Source organism: Oncorhynchus mykiss, chromosome 11, assembly GCF_013265735.2.
Source record: "Oncorhynchus mykiss isolate Arlee chromosome 11, USDA_OmykA_1.1, whole genome shotgun sequence".
NCBI classification, from domain to species: domain Eukaryota; kingdom Metazoa; phylum Chordata; class Actinopteri; order Salmoniformes; family Salmonidae; genus Oncorhynchus; species Oncorhynchus mykiss.
Genome location: NC_048575.1, coordinates 22,948,237 through 22,968,785, shown reverse-complemented (window position 1 = coordinate 22,968,785; position 20,549 = coordinate 22,948,237). Strand labels below are relative to the sequence as shown.

At 42.2% G+C, this 20,549-nt stretch overlaps 1 protein-coding gene across 2 annotated transcripts; it reads right to left on the bottom strand.

Annotated features, from left to right (window-relative positions):
• Window positions 1–1,982: 1,982 nt before the first annotated feature.
• On the bottom strand, window positions 1,983–17,625 carry ptbp2a (polypyrimidine tract binding protein 2a). Of its 2 annotated transcripts, none has more exons than XM_021620520.2 (13): window positions 17,502–17,625; window positions 16,510–16,537; window positions 15,140–15,206; window positions 11,709–11,890; window positions 10,966–11,262; window positions 10,589–10,699; window positions 9,965–10,178; window positions 7,811–7,926; window positions 5,231–5,264; window positions 4,665–4,757; window positions 4,179–4,395; window positions 3,863–3,940; window positions 1,983–3,635 (listed from the first exon to the last, which is right to left on the bottom strand). In XM_021620520.2, exons 1-13 carry the CDS (start codon window positions 17,507–17,509, stop codon window positions 3,506–3,508), a joined length of 1,575 nt encoding a protein of 524 aa, XP_021476195.1. In that variant the 5' UTR covers window positions 17,510–17,625; the 3' UTR covers window positions 1,983–3,505. The 2 variants fall into 2 exon arrangements, with proteins under 2 accessions (XP_021476195.1, XP_021476196.1); XM_021620521.2 differs by having other exon boundaries at window positions 9,977–10,178.
• Between the last annotated feature and the right edge of the window lie 2,924 nt (window positions 17,626–20,549).

Sequence of the window (20,549 nt, the reverse complement as noted above, 5' to 3'; positions counted from 1 at the left end):
TCTGTATGTGTGGGGTAGAGACAAGGTAGTCATTACAAAATCATGTTAAACACGACGCAACTCAATGTAACTTGCAAAGCACATTTTTACTCTTGAACTTATTTAGGCTCAAATACTTACTGACTCACAACATTTCAGTTCTTCCATTTATAATCAATATGTTAACATGTCTAAAAACATAATTCCACTTTGACATTATGAGGTTATTGTTTGCAGGCCATTTTTTTCCATTGTAAATTCAGGCTGCAAAAAAGGCAAAGGTTGTGAATACTTTCTGAAGGCACTGTAACATTGAATATCTGATGTTTTAAAGGTACAAATTCAACATATTTCAGACAAGTTTGTCTATGTTGTAATTTACCATGATGACACTGTATTTTCCATGTCACAATACGCTGACAAATTATATTGAAACAACGTTGATTCAACCAGTTTGTGCCCAGTGGGAAATGACTTGTGGGAAATGACTTGCTCTCACATTACATTATGAAAGAAATAGTGTTCGTACAATATCACATGATTTGGAAGAGTATAGTAACATATGTCTTACTCGTTGGTACAATATCATATGAATTGGATAATGTTATTTATCATACGTCTTCGAGGACTTTAGGGTTATACGTCTTTCTCTGAGACCAGGCTGCTTGTTCCATGTTGCTGGTTAGGAGAACTGACCACAAAGGTTAGAAGAATGTAAAATGGTAGGAGAACTAACGACAAAGGTTACAGAGAATTTACTAAAATGTTAGAACTAAACGAGAAAGGTTAGGAGAGGTAGGATAAGGTTAGGAAAAGGGTTATCTAACATTCTACAATTGTCCCTGGTGCGACTTGAACCCACAAACTTTGGATTACTAAATGGTTGCGGTATAAAATATTACAAAATTACACAAATTTGAGCTTCACTGACAACAGAAACATTTTGACATTACTGGAACTTGCACAGGACAGAGTAACACTATATTCAACTCCAACAAGAACTTCTTAGCCACACCGCTCAGAGAGGGGAAAAAATAGAACAGCGCCCATCTTGTTGACTGGGTGATGGAGAGTGGATACAGATGTCTCGTGATGCATTGGGGCTAGACGAGCTATTGATTCGGTCTGGGTCGTCCGCCTGCTGATTTATCATGTATTTTGTGTTTATAAAGGTAGATGGAGAACACAAGCGCTTTCATTTAAGTGTGCAAAATAACAGCAGCGTGGACTGGGAGTACCGGTATGGTGGTAGTCAATCTAGGACTAGGCCATGATGAATCACACCGGCCCCGCGTTTCAACTCCAGAGCGGGGCTGGAGAATCGTCTTCATCAGACAGTCACAGACAGGGCGTCCATCATTGTACAGCCCATGCCGATGAACTGACTCAATAACGGCACTGCAAATACAGCAGCCACTGGTCAAGTACAGAAATGCGTTGAGACTATAATAAACAGACTGCCATAGACTAGACATTAAAACATTTCATGACCAGAAACATGAGTTATTGGTCAATGGATGTTAGACATGCTTTCCCCCCCTATGGCCTCAGAATGGAATGATATTACCCAGATTACTCCAGATGGTAGTAACTGACACAGTATACCCACACACAGTATGTTAGTTGGTCTAGATAAAATGGTGGCATTGGATTAGTGCGGTATGCAGCGGATTCCATTGGTTATGAGCATTTAGTGACAGATGCCCTTATAGTGCAGAAAGAGAAGACTATATATGGATTTTAAAAAGTGTGTCCCAGAGACTGGTTAGTGTATTCGATCTACAGGAAGAGGAGACCGAACAAGTTCATAACCAGGGGGTTTAATCTGCCAGAAGCAAACTTCAAATTGTTCATTTATTTTGTTCAGATAATTGAATTACCCACTTGTCTTGGTGCCTTTCCTTTCCCACCCTGGGACAGAATATACCTGATATCAGAAACCTAGTGAGGTGAGACCGGAGAAGAAAGATGAGCAAGCTGTAGACAGAGACAGAAGAGGTGTATACAGAGCTACAGAAGAGTTTATTGAGCATGCTACACAGGTAAAGTAAAGTACACACAAGAGAGAAGATAAAAAGTGGAGAAAAAAATATCTCAAAACAACTAAGTCAGACCAAATATCCCAATTTGTTAGAAAATTATTTTAATTGTGCCGCTTCCAAACTATATCTGAATATTACATTTCTAGAGCTGTAAAAATGTAACTGATAGAAAATATACATGACTTATCTTGAAAAACAATCTCGTTTTCTAGGAAGTTGAGGTTGTGGGATTCTTCAAACTATTGTGGGTATTACATGTAGATCAGCTTAAAATAACCATAGAAGGAATGAAGGTTGTTGATTCTGAATCAGGTCCTGTATCTTATTTGTTCAGATATACAAAATATATCAGCGGTTCACTAAAATATTGTTCCTTTCCTTGGCGATGAGATGTAAATTAAAACTAAAAACAAAAAAGGCACATACACTTTGGTCCCAACCCTCATCAGTAAACTGCAACACGTTGACGTCACTACAGATACTCTTCTAAAACGCATGCAACAGCAGATCTCGTAACACTTCATTTAAACTGTACTTCATAATAATCGCCATGACATTCGTTTCATCACCTGTAGGACAATGACAGTTATGAAGTACAGTTCAAATGAATAAAGTACTACCAACTTTTAATTCCAATAACTAGACCAGGCAGTACATGCTTAGGAAACCACTCAACTTCTACCCATGTACACCCCCCCCCCCAAAAAAAACCTAACACCTAAAGAACAGCAACATGGACTATTTTAGTAAATGGATGACCTGTGGAATCAAACAGTTAAAATAATCATACAGATGGAAACTCAAGCATGGTGGTCCAAGTTAGCACAAAAAAAACAGATGTAAAAAGTCTGATTCAACTTCAATCTCATATGGTTCCCCACTCCACAACTAGTGACTAACAAAATAAAATCTAGCACAAACTCAACACCTACAACAAAAAAGGGGACGTTTTTTGGGGTGGCGGCAGTTCAAACTGCACAGACACATGGGAGAACAGAAATCATGTTTTGAACTAATCTTACACATCAAAATGAATGTGCCTCAAAATCTGACTGCAGGGATTCGTGTAAATATTTAAATGTAAAAAGAGTTGATATTGTCAGGTAAGGCACATATCTTATATAACTAATCATAAAGAGACACCAAAGTCCATTCATCCACCCTTCATAAGAAGATGGAAAAAGAAAATGGTTTGCCTATCATACAAATGGAATATGGGACTTACACAGGGGTCAGGTGAAGGGGGTAAAACACCCTCAAAAACATACAAGTACAACAACTTTTTTTTTTAATACACATTTTAGTTTCTGGTTCTCTGAAGGAATGACTGATAACACGTAGAAAGACAAAAATAGAAAGAACTACAATGAGGTCAAAATGTGGTCCCCCCCCGTCTGGAAAGAGTGAACCGGATAAACGAACGGCAGCCAAAGGCCATTTGGAAACAGAAAGCGATGGATATTGTGGAGGATCATTATGCTGGTTTAGATGGAGGATTTGGAGAAGGACACTCTCAGGTGGTGGTTGTCACCCATGTTGTAGTTGTGGAGGTCGATCAGACCCTGGATGGCCTCTTCCACCGTCGACATCTGGAGCAGCGCCATTTTGTGATCCCTGGGAAGAAGACAAGATGGTTTATTTGTCCCACTGTTACATCAGAATTTATATTATTCTCTGATCTCAAAAAGCCCACACAAACATGCACATATTTGAGTTACACAGGGTCAGTCAGTGTAGCACCCTGGAGCTAGCCACAGAGCTAAAGAAATGAATTCACAACCAAATCAAGAACTGTAGCGCAGTTACATTATTATAGCGGTAAAGAAAAATAAAATACTTACTGGAAAAACTTGAATGCGTTCACAGTGCCCCCGGCATTGGAGAACAGTAGTCTCAGGTCTTCTTCAGTTACGTCCGTTCTGTCGAAACAAGTGAACTTAGCATTCCAACAAAAGACAGCCAACCCAGACCATAGGGTTCCCTTTACTTTCTTTCCAGGTATAGACGTTTCCCTTAGTCAGCACAGACCTGGGATCAGATTACCCTCCCCAAATACCGTTGAGTGAGAAACCGCAAAACTGACCTTGGATCAGGGGCTACACTGACAGACACAGGATCTGCTGAGTGTCTAGTCTAGGGGCCATGACATAGACTTACGGGATGTTGGAGAGGTGAAGGGTGGTGGAGGGAGGGAAGATGTTCTGAAAGTTCTTGGAGCCGGGCTTCTTGAAGCGGTGCAGGGGGGAGTTGGTGAAGTCCTTGGTAAGGCCCTGGTCATCCAGTCCATCCCTGGGCAGCTGCACTGAGGTGTGCTTGGACAGAGCCACCCTGATGACCTTCCCATACATCTTCTGACCGTTCAGGTGACTCATCGCTGGAAGCAGATTGGATTTGTATTAAGTGTGTATGGTTTGTTTTATCCAGCTGTAATGTTCCCGAAAAAACAAATGCCCTTGTGAGGATGTTTATCCTATCCAATTTTAGTTCATTTAACATTTATTTATCCAGGTTACATCAAGAAAATAAAACAAATATTCTTATTTGCCACTTGAGAACATGGGAAACTGAATAATATTTAAAATCCTTTTAAGTCAGCCGGTTAACATGGGAGTTGACAGTTGGGGAAATGGAGGAGAATCTTACCTAGCTGGGCCTGACTGGCATCGGCCATCTGTATCAGAGCACTGTCCTTCTTATTGTAAAGAATCTTCACCCTCTGGGTGTCCCCATAGACCCCTGTGTTAAAGCCATGAGCAGACGAGAGGAGGGCGAGGAGGAAGAGGAGACAGTGAGGAAAACAGTTAGCGCTGGAGATAGAGGGAAGGTTAAGGCAAGACAGAGAGAGAAAGAGGCTAGATAGAGACAGTAGGCTTGAGATCATTCATCAGAATTAAATGGAGGCGTGTGTCTGTAAAGGTCAGACAGAGGAAACCCTCAAATAGAGAAGTTAACAAGCTCTGTGAGATGTTTAGCCAATCAAACTACAGTACATGCCAAATCAATTTAGCATGCATTTGAACAAATCTATGGATGGATCAATTTCAATAGCCGAAACGAGAGATTGAGATAACCAAACCAATGTGGCAGAATAACCTATTCCTAAAAACTACAATCCAAACCAGTTACAGTGTAAGGAAATAAAATAAAATGTCTCTTAACAGAAATAAGCAACAACAAAAGCGAGTGGTAGAGAGCTAACAATAACATACCGAAGAGAGTAAACAGACTTTGGGGCGTAACCATCTTTAGAAGGAGAGAAGAGCAAGCAGCGGAAGACAGGTAGAGAGGTAGAAGAGTCGGAGCGGAGGTAGAGAGCGTAGCGGAGATGGACAGATCATCCATAACGGAGGAGGGTGGTTTCCCGTAGAATGGTGAAGGTGGTCATGGAGTATGGTTCAGTTAATTTGGGAATACGGTTGGTCCAGGGGAACGGGTTGGTTTTGTTCAAGCACCAATCATGAACAGTGGGGTTACAGTGATGGATGAAGCAAGGGGAATAGATGGGGGGGTGGGGGGGAGAGAGAGAAGTGGGAGGGAGGAGCAAATGCAAATATTAAAACAAAGTGAGGGAGGGGGACAAAAATAAACACAGGTCAGTACACTGGAAATGCAGGAGTTTGGTCAGAAAATGGCCGGTTCATGTACTTAGAACTAAACAAGCAAATAAATTGTGCCAAATGTAATCACCCCCTGGACAAACATGGGCAAGGTACATTCAATGTCAAATCATAATCATAGGAGTAATAGCCTCGCAATGAAGAAACAAAAGGACATGCAGTAGGCTAAAGCTTGAAGTTCAGGGCCCAGTTTTTCAAAAAGGTATCTATCCGGATAGGATTAAATAGAATGGAAGTTCCCATTCAAGTCAATAATTGGTCTGTTCTATTTCTATGCATTTAATCCTATCCGACAGGCAAAATCCAGATGGATAGCTTTTTTAAAACGGGGCCAAGGAGATTAACTGAAATGTGTTAAAGGGTATGAAGTGAATCAAATTTGTCCAAAGACCATGCACTCAAATGTTGAGACAAGACATAAAACCACCTGAGTTATGGCATTCAACGATCATGTTTGGGCCCACAGACCAGTACCAGTCAAAAGTCTGGACATAGCAACTCAAAGGGTTTTCCTATGTTCTCCATTGTAGAATAATAGCAAACCAAAAAGAAGTGTTAAAAGAAAAACTAAATATATTTAATATTTTTCAAAGTAGCCACCCTTGGCATTCTCTCAACCAGCGTCATGCGGTAGTCAACTGGAAAGCATTTCAATTAACAGGCGTGCCAGTTAATTTGTGGAATTTCTTCCTTCTTAATGCGTTTGAGCCAATCACTTGTGTTGTAACAAAGTAGGGGTGGTATAGAGAAGATTGAGAAGATAGAAGTATTTGGTAAAAATTAGCAAAGAAAAACAGTCTCTTGACTTTAAGACATGGTCAGCCAAATCGAAAAAAATTCAAGACTTTTAAAAGTGCAGTCGCAAAAACCATCAAGCACTATGATGAAACTGGCTCTCATGAGGACTTGCTTCAGAGTTCAAGTAACAGACACATCTCAACATCAACTGTTCGGAGGAGTGAGTGAATCAAGCCTTCATGGTCGAATTGCTGCAAAGAAACCACTACCAAAGGACACCAATAAAAATAGATTTGCTTGGGCCAAGAAACACATGCAATGGACATTAGACGGGTAGAAATTGGTCCAAATTTGAGATATTTTGTTCTAACCACCGTGTTTTTGGGAGACGCAGAGGATGTGAACGGATGCTCTCCGCATGTAGTTCCCATCGTGAAGCATGGAGGAGGTGGTGTGATGGTGTGGGGATGCTTTATTTAGAATTCAAGGCACACTTAACCAGCATGGCGACCACAGCATTCTGCAGCAATTCACATTCCATCTGGTTTGCGCTTAGTGGGACAATCATTTGTTTTTCAACAGGACAATGACCCAACACACACCTCGAGGCTGTGTAAGAGCTATTTGACAGGGGAGAGTGATGGGGTGCTGCATCAGATGACCTGGCCTCCACAATCACCCAACCTCATCCCAATTGGATTGTTTGAGATGAGTTGGACCACAGAGTGAAGGAAAAGCAGCCAACAAGTGCTCAGCGTATGCGGGAACTCCAATACTGCTGGAAAAGCATTCCTCATTAAGCTGGTTGAGAGAATGCCACGAGTGTGCAGAGCTGTCATCAAGGCAAAGGGTGGTTTGTTTAACACTTTAGTTACAACATGATTCCATACGTGTCATTTCATAGTTTATGTCTTCACTATTATTCTACAATGTAGAAAACAGTAAAAAAAATAAAAAAAAATCCAAACTTTTGACTGGTACTGTACATGTTGAGAGTGTGGGAAGTAATAACAGAGTCATAGTATCTGAAATATAAGGTCCTCTCCATAGAGATTTCATACAAGACAGGCAGACAGAGAGATCAAGTTAGGAGATGAGAGCAGAGAGGAAAGAGATGGTTACGTTTTTTCAGTATGGCAAAATGAGAAAGGAGAGAAGAGCAGTGAGAGTGATTCAGACAATACAAAGTCATCATATGATCTTTCATATGAGCCAGAGAGGAAAGCTTAGAGAAAACTAGTCCCCCCCCCCCCCCATCTTTAAAGAGAGCGAGAGGGGCTCAGTCTGCACTGGCAGACTTGGACATCATGGAGAGGCAGAGAGAGCGAGAGAGAAAGAGGGAAAGAGAACAATAGAAACCAGAGCATGTGTGTTAGGCATGTGAGAGGGGTTAGGTCCATGTCTGGATGGGAAGGTAGGTAGAACAGTACTGACCTCTTCATTGAGGTTGGAGGCCAGGAGCACGCCGCTGGAGCCAGAGTGACCAGACAGAGCCACCCTCCCTGCAGCAGCCGCCGCCGCCGCCGCAGCATTCAGCGGGCTCAGCGCACCTGGAGAGAGGTCAGAGGTTAGAGCAGGGGTCCCTGCTGTCCTTAGAGTACCAGAGAAAGTAGCGCACCGTTCTGTCAATATAGCTGGTCAAATAATGGTCCATAAACAACTCAAAAAGGGGGGCCCCGTAAAATCGGATTTTTTCAAGAAACATTTCATATCCTCCCAAATTATGTTCCCAGTTGTGTCTTGGTCTTAGATTTGTTTTTCACTCTCAAAATTAAAATTGTTCCTAGAGAAACAACGAAATTGAATGTTCTGCGTCCATGTCAACTGTTAAATCACACCAGGAAACGTTTTCTCAGGGTCTGGAAGAAAACAGTACCAGTCAAAAGTTTGGACAAACATACTCATTCAAGGGTTTTTCATTATTTTGACTATTTTCTACATTGTATAATAATAGTGAAGACATCAGAACTATGAAATAACACATATGGAATCATGTAACCAAAAAAAAAAAAGTGTTAAATCAAAATAGATTTAATATTTGAGATTCTTCAAAGTAGCCACCATTTGCCTTGACAGCTTTGCACGCTCGTGGCATTCTCTCAACCAGCTTTCCAAGGCCTCGAAGGAGTTCCCACATATGCTGAGTAGATGTCCAAACTTGACTGGTACTGTATTTTTTGTGCAATTTCCCTTTAATAGCGCATCTGGTCCTTTAATTACGTATCTAGCGAGTGAGGAATGTGCCCGACGTGCATGCATAGTGATGGTTCCGCATTGCCGCTGCCCATTTCATGGCAAAGTTTGCAAATAACAAAATTATGGATACAAATGATATACTTACTCATGATATACTGCTGCCAGGTAAGCCTGCTTTGCAGTTAACGGTTAATTGAGGAGATTGAGGAAAAAAATTCTGTCAACCCACAAGACAGGTATCACATCAACTGGCTTCACGCACCACACAGACGGGCAATATTACAGATAGCTTAAGCTTTTTAAGCCAATAGTGGCTAACACTAACTATGGTGGGATAATGTCAATGATGCGTTGATTAGATAGTAGCTGGGAGCTTGAGGTGTCTGATTAGTTTACGACAGTTTGCGGTGGGAACATGTGAATTGCATGGCAAGCTACTCATAGGTGGGCTGCGAGCTACTGTTAGTTCGCGGCCGACCTTTGGAGATAACTGGGTTAGAGGGATCAGGACTTAGACCCAACAAGACCCCGAGGGCGCATTTGGCTCACCCAGGGCCCAGTGTGGGTGGAGATTTCACTTTAGGACCAATGGAATGGTCTATGATGTGCAAACCCCACCCACCCAGAACCCCGGTTGTGGTAAAACAAAATGTACTTTCCCTGGCAGACAGGCACAGCAAGAGTGATTCCACCTGACACTGGACATTAGGCGTGGGCAATATTCCGTACATTTTTCGAAATACAGGCGTCCCAGATGTGTAACTCAGTTGGTAGAGCATGTCGCTTGCCATGCCAGGGTTGCGGGTTCATTTCCCATGGGGGATCAGTTCGAAAATGTAAATGTTTGATTTACAATGCTAGCTATACCACTGCTTATAATGCCACTGTGGGCTCCCGAGTGGCACAGCGGTCTAAAGGACTGACTTGCCTAGTTAAATACACTTCTTTTTATTCTAACTAAGAAATAGAAAATGTGTCAAATAAATGACATCCAGCTCAGGTCTCAGGCTATGCATTTGGTTTGCTAACTTGCTAGCTAAGTGGATAAATATCAAGATCAAGCTTCGGTACAGCATAGACATTCAATCCCCTACCGGATCAAGATCCCTGTTGCCTAAATTGTTTTGTGCTAAAAATTAAACAGCACCCCTTTTGTGCAATTCCGGCAATAGCGTATACAGAACATTTGGATACTGCCCCACCCTACTGGACATAGGAGAAGGATGAAATTGACAGACATGAGCAGAGATAGACAAATAGACCCCACAGCACCAGAGATACAGAAAGCAGAGCTAGTCCCTAAACCAGTGTTGAGCATCCAACACCTCCCAACCCCAAGAGCCCCAAAAGAAGACATTAAGAGGAAAGAGAAAGGAAAAGAGAGGGATCTACCTGGGATCTTACCAAGCAGAGAGTTGGAGTCCTTGCCTTGAAAGGCAGCAGCCATGTTGGGGTCCATGGCAGGCTGTCCATCCCCGGCGGGGAGCTCTGGCCGGGTGTAGTCACGGCTCTTGTCGTTGTTGTACTTGACATTCAGGTTGACCAGCTTGGAGTAATCGATGCGGAGCGTACAGCACGAGTTGTAGATGTTCTGACCATCCAGGGCCTGAGTAATAATGGAAACAAGTTTCAGGTTTATTTGCACGTGGAAACCTTACTCAGCAGTGCTCTCACAATAGAAACAGCGAGAGAAGTGTACAAATACACCAACGAGTAATGAAATTGTACAACTCAGTTAATTTCACGGTCCCTTGTGGCCCAGTTGGTAGTGCATGGCGCTTACAACACCAGGGTTGGGGGTTTGATTCCCACAGGGGACCAGTACGAAAATGTATACACTCACTAAAGTAAGTCGTTCTGGATAAGAGCGCATGTCGAATTACTAAAACGTCATTATGAACTCTTGAGGTGCTATGAGAGGTCTGCACGAGGTATCACAGTCGCTCTTACTCTGTGGTTCTTAGAAAAACGCTCTATCATACCCATGTATTTATTATCATCTCTAGGACTACTCACAATTTTGGCTTGCTGTGCGGTAGATGGGTCGTTGAACTGCAGCAGGGCCTGGAACTGATTGTTCTTAGTGAATGTGATTATCTTCATGACCGTGCCGAACTTTGAGAAGATCTAACAGATGGAAAAAACAGGAAATGTGTTTAAAATACGTCAACAACATAGCTGATGTTTGACTATCAGACATATTAAACCACCATTAAAAAAATAACATTTTACTTTTTTTAAAAACCCTAAAAACTCCCTAATTTCCACAACGAGATTAGGGCAGACGAAAAAAATGTACAATGTACAAAAAAAATGGAGCATACCCACAAGAAAATGTATATTGCATTCATAAACCTGCTCTCCGACACAAAAATGTGAAGTTGTGAGGGTACCTGCTGCAGCACATCCAGAGTGACAGGGTAGAACATGTTGTCAATGATTATTCTGAGCACAGGGCTGGATGCAGCTGTTAGAGCCAGATCTGAACCCGATGTAGGGGTACCGCCTCCTTGGACCGCTGACACCGCCTGCAGGACCGCCTGGGCCCGCTGGTTTCCGGCGTCCGTTTTGAGTTCTTTGTGGTTGGAGTACTGGATGAATACGGGGACATTACGAACATGCGGTGTCACAGTAGAGTAGTAGTTGACCATAGTAATTGCCGCTTCCTCTGTCCCCAGCTCCAAGAAAGCCTGAGGACCAATGGACAAAAAGAGAAATTAGAGTTCTGTTGGGATAGATACCCAATGTCATTCTATGGAGTCTTATGATACAGAAATTATAGTTATATAAAATTAATCTAAACTTTATCATTTCTGTATTGTAAGACACTATACAGGGACACAAAGCAAGGAAACTTAACAATTCACTATGAAAACATCAATGTGACCATGACATTCATTTCAGAAAAACACAGCCAATGTTTTAAAATCCTAATGGCAAGTTTGAGATGGAATACCAATGGATTAAAACACAGGCAATTAGGAGTCACTCAGACAAAGAGGTCGCACAAGAAAGGAATCTAAGGGGCAAGAGCCAAACATCTCCCACTGACCACTCACCGAAAAATAGACATTTGGCAGGACACGGCAGGGAACAAAATCTAAAATGGCTGCAGAATTGTTCTGGGCCCACTCACCTGGTTTTTTCCCTTCAGAGTCAGGATATTGGTGACCTTCCCGAAAGGTAACCCCAGGGCAATGACCTCCGTTTCTGAAGTTTCGTTGGGCAGTTTTCTGATGTGCAACACACGAGAAGGAGGAGCCTCCATCCTGTCTTCCACTCTCAGTTTTTTACTGTCACTCCCGTTGGACGTACCATCTAGATAGACAATAAAAGTCATATTTTATTCTATCCGTCACAATGTAAATTGGTCTCCTGCTCTGCTCTCAATCTGCCCGCCAGAACGCACACAAACAACTTAAGGCGCACAATGATTGTGGTTGTGATATAGCCTGGAATCGAACCAGGGTCTGTAGTGATTATTACAACTATAGAAGAAAAGACAGAGGTTGGGTGGGGGCCTTGTAAGAATTTGCAGACGAGTAAGTAAACCACTACTACAGTCCAAATTATTGGCCAAAGTGCAATCATTGGAAAACAAATTACGAATGAGACTATACTACCAATTAGACATTAAAAACGGTAATATCTTATGTTTCAACGAGATGTGGCTGAACGACGACACGGATAACACAAAGCTGGCTAGCTCCTCTGTGCATCGGCAGGACAGAGCAGCTACGTCTAGTAAGACAAGGGTCAGGGGTCTGTGTCTATTTGACAATAACTGCTGGTTCGTGTCTAATATTAAAGAAGCCTTGAGTTATTGCTCGACTAAGGTAGAATACCACCACCACTTTACCTCATTTCTACCTGCATGTCACACGTGCAACCAAAGGAAAGGGGAAAAAAATATATATAACTCTGGACGACCTTTACTCCACACACACAGACACGTAAAGGCTCTCCATTTGGCAAATCTGACCATAATTAAATCCTCCTGATTCCGGCTTACAAGAAAAAACTAAAGCAGGAAGTACCAATGACTCGCTCAACATGGAAGTGATGAGATGACGCGGACACTACAGGAATGTTTTGCTAGCACAGACTGGAATATGTTCCGGGATTCCTCCAATGGCATTGAGGAGTATACCACCTCAGGCATCAGCTTCATCAAAAAGTGTTTGACAACAACGTCGTCCCCACAGTGACGTACGTACATTTCCCAACCAGAAGCCATGGATACAGGCAACATCCACACCGAGCCAAAGGCTAGAGCTACTGTTTTCAAGGAGCGGGACACTAATCCGGACGCGTATACGAAATTCCGCTATGCTCTCAGACAAACCCTTAAACAGGCATAGCGTCAATACAGGACTAAGATTGAATCCTACTACACCGGCTGACACTCGTCAATATTACGTACTAGAAAGGGAAACCCAGCCGCGAGCTGCCAAGTGAAGTGAGCCTACCAGACGAGCTAAATGCCCTTTATGCTCGCTTGGAGGCAAGTAACACTGGAGCATGCACGAGAGCACCAGCTGTTCCAGGCAGCTGTGTGATCACGCTCCCCATATTCGATGTGAGCAAGCCCTTTAAACTGGTCAATGTTCACAAAGCCGCAGGGCCAGACCGATTACCAGGACGTATACTCAAAGCATGCGCGGCCCAACTGGCAAGTGTCTTCACTGACATTTTCAGGTATTACAGACAGACCACCATAAACCCTGGGCCTAAGAAAGCGAAGGTAACCTGCCTAAATGATTACCGCCTGTAGCACTCACGTCGGTAGTCATGGCTCACATCAACACCATCATAATGGAAACCCTAGACGCACTCCAATTCAAATACCGCCCCAACAGATGACTCAGTTTCAATCGCACTCGACACTGCCTTTCCCACCTGGACAAAAGGAACACCCATGTGAGAATGCTGTTCATTGACTCAGCGTTTCTGCATCAACACCACAAAGCCCATAAAGCTCATCACTAAGCTAAGAACCCTGGGACTAAACACCTCCCTCTGCAACTGAATCCTGGACTTCCTGGCAGGCCGTCCCCGGGTGGTAAGGGTAGGCAACAACACGCCTGCCACGCTGATCCTCAACACTGGGACCCCTCAGGGATGCGTGCTTGGTCCTCTCATGTACTCCCTGTTTACCAACAACTGCGTGGCCAAGACTCACACACCATCATTAAGTTTGCTGACAACACAACAGTGATAGGCCTGATGACCGACAACTATGAGACAGCCTATAGGGAGGAGGTCAGAGACCTGGTAGTGTGGTGCCAGGACAACAACCTCTCCCTCAATGTGAGCAAGACAAAGGAGCTGACCGTGGACTATAGGAAAAGGTGGGCCGAACAGGCCCCCATTAACATGGGCGGGGCTGAAGAGGAACAGATTGAGAGTTATGTTCCTTGGTGTCCACACCACCAACAAACTATCATGGTCCAAACACACCAAGACAGCCGTGAAGGGGGCACGACAACACCTTTTTCCCCCTCAGCAGACTTAAATGATTGGGCATGGGTCCCCAGATACTCAAAAAGTTCTACAGCGGCACTGTCGAGAGCATCCTGACCGGTTGCATCACCGCCTGGTATGGCAACCGCTCGGCATCTGACCGCAAGGCGCTACAGAGGGCTGTGCGTACAGCACTTCACTGGGGCCACGCTTCCTGACATCCAGGACCTATATACACTAGGCGGTGTCAGAGGAAGGCCCCAAAAAATTGTCAAAGACTCCAGTCACCCAAGTCATACGGCAAGCGGTACCGGATCGCCAAGTCTAGGACCAAAAGGCCCCTTAACAGCTTCTACCCCCAAGCCATAAGACTGCTGAACAATAAATAACATGGCCAAACAAAGTATTTACATTGACGACCCCCCCCCCCTTCACTGCTGCTACTCGCTGTTTATTATCTATGCCTAGTCACTTTACAAATGACCTCGACTAACCTGTACCCCCGCACATTGACTCTGTACCAGTATCCCCTGATACCAGTACCCCCGTTACCGCCTGTTATTATGTAATTTTCTTGATGTGATTTAAAAAAACGTTTTAATTAACTCCATTTCTTGAACTGCATTGCTGGTTAAAGACTTGTAAAGTAAGCATTTCACGTTAAGGTCTACCTGTTGTATTGCATGTGACAATTTTACTCGATGTTGAGGATTTCAAGATATGGATTTGGACCTGTGGAAAAGAAAATTAAAAACAAAGGGAGCAATACAGTAGCTTTCTCAGGCTACTATATTTTCTCTTTAAGGCATTACAGCAATGCTCTGAAGAGATATAGCCTATTGAAATGCACAGCAGGCAGCATCTCTATTCCAATCACATGCAAGCATGCGTGTGCCCACCTACAGAGGCGCACTAGGTTTATCAGATACTGAAACACCTCCCGTGAGGAAGACATCCACTAATACAGCCGTTCAACTTTCAAACATTCATTAATCCTTTCATTTCTTTTAATGCCGGTGGATGCCGATCAAATGACGTATGCAAATTCCATTAAGAGAGGGATGGCAAAGAGGAAAAAGAAAAATTAGGACCACACCAACTTACCACTGATACTGCTCATGTCAGAGCCACTGTTGTAGAGACTGCTTGACAGCAGCTCATCTGATCCTCTCTGGAGAAAGAAAGAAAGGAAACAAAGAGCGAGAAAGAGTGAAAGTGAAATAAAGGCATGGCTCTCCAAGAAGAGACCTTCCATTTGCAGTGAGCAGAGCCCCTGAAAGACCACAATGAAATAAGTCTCTCCCTGGACAGTTTGAGGAAACGGAGGGAGGACATAACACCAAGAATCGCCCCTCATTTAGTTTTTTTTCTAGTGTCGGTCGGTTTAATCTCATGGAGTCTCAAGATATCAGACATGTCATTTCATCTGGAGCTCCCCAGCGCTCCCTGAAGGCTCGGCGCTGTCCTCTGTCCGCTGGGCTGCAGTTGCTGGCTGACGTACTCTGAGCACCGCTAAAACTGACAGATGGGACAGCGAGGCCTGGAGCCATTACAGACCCAACTATAGAATAGGCCCGGGTCTTAGTCTTTTTCTCTTTTGTCTGCGAGTGAATTTGAACGAAATGTTCTTTATCGCCAACATGTTTTATAGATGTGATAAATTAGATATGGAGTGCTCCCGTAGGGCCAGAGTCCACAAATACATTCCAGATAATAAAGTTGTCTTTGACTTAAAATGTGACAACTAGACCTAACTCACACCAGGGCAGGGAATGTTTCTCAAAGCAAAGTTTCTTTTGGACATTAAATATTGATGAAAAACACAGAGGCAAAGCCCAATAATACTATCAAAGGACTGCTTGTTTTTAAGAGTCATTCCTTTAGCAGAAGAGTTAACTTAGTTTTGCACCAAACGGAACTGCGGTTGTTGGACAAACTGTGTTAGGAGGGTACAGGATCAGGATGCATTTATAAAAGAACACATTTCTCACTAAACAGAATGGACATAAGTTGGTCCTATCTAATTACGGTTGTTCTAATATCATAAAAGCTAGAAATTACAATTTGAAATGTAGCCTCATCTTTCTTCCAAATGTAGCCTCATCCAATACCACATGCTCTCTCAACAGTAGGAGGCTACATTTAGGATTCTGTGTGCAGATTCTGACTTGAAAAGCTGTGCCATGTACACAAAGCACTTTAGTTTGTATTAATTGTAGTAAATGGTCGGGTTGCAAATTTGAGTTGTGTCCCCCGTGTAAGGCATCTGCCCACAACGTGTAACATAGGGGTCTAAAACTGGATGGAGGCAAACCTTGACCAAGGTGTTATTCGGGATGTAGTTAGCATAATGTAACAACTAAGCTGGTCAAGAAAAATGAGTTTTGCATTGCCATAGTAAATGAGAGAGAATTTTAGATGTTTCGAAGCATCTATAACCTTTGCCCTAGAGAGGGCACTGGACTGAGGCTTACCTTTACGCCAACTGCAACATCTCCAATACTGAAAAAGAGAGGGAACATACTGATTAGCTAAGCATAATCTTTCCACCATACAGAGCATGCTGCTTATCTAGCCAGCTACAGTTCAACTGGCTAGTTAGTTAACTCGCGGGATGGAGACGGCAGCTAGCCAGCTAATGTCACCTAGTAACAGTAAGGTTATTTGCAGATACTTTCTGTGCAGCACAGTCACCCAACAAGCTAACGTTAGTAAGCTAACGTTCAAGTAGATTCCAGCTTGCATAGGAAGTTAGCTAACACTAGCCAGATAGCTAACGTTACCCATGGTAAGATGCGCAACTTAGCTGGCTAGTGCCATGGCTACCTACAAAAAGAAAACCAAACGTTTCTTTCCACAAGCACATAGTTATAACATATACACGTTGATTATCTGACCACATATAAAAAGGGAAACATGCATGGCAATTCAAGTTAACCAGGATTTATTTTTAGGTAACGTTAAATGGTGTTGACGACTTCTACTTTGAGTTGATAGCCAGCTAACATTAGCCAGATTTCCGATCAACAAAGGATTCAATGAATGATCAACGCACAAGCGAGGACGACACACCCTCGCATGGAATACTATCCAGAGCTAGGTAGCTAACGTTGGACTGTGCAATGTATTATTCAGCTATGTACTACCTAACGTAAGTTAGCTAACATTAGCAGGCTACTAAACAGTTTCGGAAACAAAATATACTTTGTTTACGTAGCTATCGTTAGCTAAATAGGTAACGCTAACTTGCCATCGGTCTCTCCCAGTTCACTGACATGGGTCAGCCAGGAGTTAATTAGCAGCTACCAGTAGCTAACCAAGCTAAGGTAACGCTAGCTAGCTAAAAAAAAAAAACCTAGCTAGAATCTGACGTTAGCTACCTTACTTTTAATCAAAGATATATTGCCGCGCATGAAGCATTCATTCAAGAAAAACACAAGCTTCGTAGAAGGCCGATTTTACATACCCGTCCATTGCCAGAAAATCCTTCTAAACAACTCAGTTTTCTGAAATGTTCTCTTGCCAACAACAGAAAACAAAATGGAGGGACTGGAGACCGTGGCGGAAATAGTCGAATAAGGCGGAAATAGTCGAACAAAAAACGTGTTTCGTTTCATGCAGCGTCATGCTTTTTTGTGTTTATTAAAGACGAGAGCATTTTAAGAGATAGTGGTACAACCGTTTTGTATTTAATAGTGGCTTTAAATTGATGCATTACCATTAAGAAGTCTTCATCATTTGGCAAACGGAGTGTTCAATACAACAGACATAAGCTTGCCTTGGCCTTGTTGGCTATTATTTGAGGGTGTTTTCCTATAGGCTATCTGTTGTACCATTTATAAATTAATGCACTTTATGTATCTAGCATGTATCTAGCATATATTTATGTATCTTATGTATTTGGACACATTTGCTTATAGTGTATTACATTCAGTCAAAGTATCGGATTTGGTCTCATATCCCTAGCATGCAATGACTACATCAAGCTTGTGACTACAAACTTTTGGATGCATTTGCAGTATCTTTTGGTTGTGTTTCAGATTATGTTGAGCCCAATATGAATGGTAAACAATGTAGGCCTATTGTGTCATTTTGGATTCACTTTTATTTTAAATAAGAATAGAATGTGAATGCTACCATGATTACGGATAATCATGAATGAATAATAATGAGTGACAAAGTTGCAGATGCACAAAGATCATGATCCCAAAACATGCCAACCTCTCATCATAACAGGAAAGGTGGAAGAAAATAGGGGTGGGGGGGGAGATTTTCATGCGTAAACTTAAAAAATGTAAAAACATTAAATACACTATAATATACACTACAGGTCAAAAGTTTTAGAACACCTACCCATTCAAGGGGTTTTCTTTATTTTTGCTATTTTCTACATTAGAAATAACTATGAAATAACACATATGGAATCATATAGTAACCAAAAAAAGAATTAAACAAATCAAAATATACTTTATATTTGAGATTCTTCAAATAGCCACCCTTTGTCTAGATGACAGCTTTGCACACTCTTGGCATTCTCTCAACCAGCTTCACCTGGAATGCTATTCCAACAGTCTTGAAGGAGTTCCCACATATGCTGCGCAATTGTTGGCTGCTTTTCCTTCATTCTGCGGTCTAACTCATACCAAACCATCTCAATTTGGGTGAGGTCGGGGGATTGTGGAGGCCAGGTCATCTGATGCATCACTCCATCACTCTCCTTCTTGGTAAAATAGCCCTTACATAGCCTGGAGGTGTGTTGGGTCATTGTCCTGTTGAAAAACATATGATGCTGCCACTAAGCCCAAACTAGAATGGATGGCGTATTTCTGCAGAATGCTGTGGTAGCTATGCTGGTTAAGTGTGATGACAGTGTCATCAGCAAAGCACCCCCACACCATATCACCTCCTCCTCCATGCTTTACAGTGGGAAATATACACACAGAGATAATCCGTTCATCCACACCTAGTCTCTCAAAGACACGGCAGTTGGAACCAAAAAACTCACATTTTGGACTCCAGACCAAAGGAGCAACTGGTCTAATGTCCGTTGCTCATGTTTCTTGGACCAAGCAAGTCTATTCTTATTATTGGTGTCCTTTAGTAGTGGTTTTTATTTGCAGCAATTTCACCATGAAGGCCTGATTCACGCAGTCTCCTCTGAACAGTTGATGTTGAGATGTGTCTTTTACTTGAACTCTGTGATGCATATATTTGGGCTGCAATTTCTGAGGCTGGTAACTCTAATGAACTTATTCTCTGCAGCAGAGGTAACTCTGGGTTTTCCTTCCTGTGGCGGTCCTCATGAGAGCCAGTTTCATCACAGTACTTGATGGTTTTTGCGACTGCACTTGAAGAAACTTTCAAAGTTATTGAAATGTTCCGAATTGACTGACCTTCATCTCTTAAAGTAATGGTGGACTGTCGTTTCTCTTTGCTTATTTGAGCTTTTCTTGCTATATTATGGACTTGGTCTTTTGCCAAATATCTATACCCCCTACCTTGTCACAACACAAGTGATTGGCTCAAATGCATTAAGAAGGAAATTAATTCCACAAATTAACTTTTAACAAGGCACACCTGTTAATTGAAATGCATTCCTCATGACCTCATGACGCTGGTTGAGAGAATGTCAAGAGTGTGCAGAGCTGTCATCAAGGCGAAGGGTGGCTTTTTGAAGAATCTCAAATATACAATATATTTTGTTTTGTTTAACACTTTTTTGGTTACTACATGATTCCATATGTGTCTTTACTATTATTATACAATGTAGAAAATAGTAAAAATAAAGAAAAACCCTTGATGTGTTCTAAAACTTTTGACTGGTAGTGTAAGTGAATTTGACAAAATACTTATAAATACACCTTCAAATGGATATAGTGCCTTCAGAAAGTATTCACACCCACATTTTGTTGTGTTGCAAAGTGGGATTAAAATGGTTTAATTGACGTTTTTGTGTCAACGATCTACACAATATACTCTGTAATGTCAAATTAGAAGAAAATTCTAACATTTGTACAAAATGTATGAACAATTAAACACTAATACATCCGAGTAGTACAGTGGTCTAAGGCACTGCTCTCGGTGCAAGAGGTGTCACTACAGTGCCTGATTCGAATCCAGGCTGTATCACATCCAGCCGTGATTGGGAGTCCGATAGGGTGGAGCACAGTTGACCCAGCGTGGTCCATGTTAAATTGTAAATTAGAATTTGTTCTTAACTGACTTGCCTAGTTAAATAAAGGTAAAATAAAAAAAATAAAAAGTATTAAACCCCCTGAGTCAATACATGTTAGAATCACCATTGGCAGCCATTACACCTGTGAGTCTTCCTGGGTAAGTCTCTAAGAGCTTTGCACACCTGGATTGTACAATATTTGCAAGTTATTCTTAAAAAAATATTCAAACTCTGTTAAGTTGGTTGTTGATCATTGCTAGACAGACATTTTCAAGTCTTGCCATAGATTTTCTAACCGATTTAAGTCAAAACTGTAACTAGACCACTCAGGAACATTCA

Coding starts and splice junctions, on each gene's coding strand:
- ptbp2a (XM_021620520.2), bottom strand. Junction 11,891..15,139: donor TGACATGAGCAGTATCAGTG/GTAAGTTGGTGT, acceptor TTGTCTATCTAG/ATGGTACGTCCAACGGGAGT. Junction 4,396..4,664: donor TGCCAGTCAGGCCCAGCTAG/GTAAGATTCTCC, acceptor ATCTGCTTCCAG/CGATGAGTCACCTGAACGGT.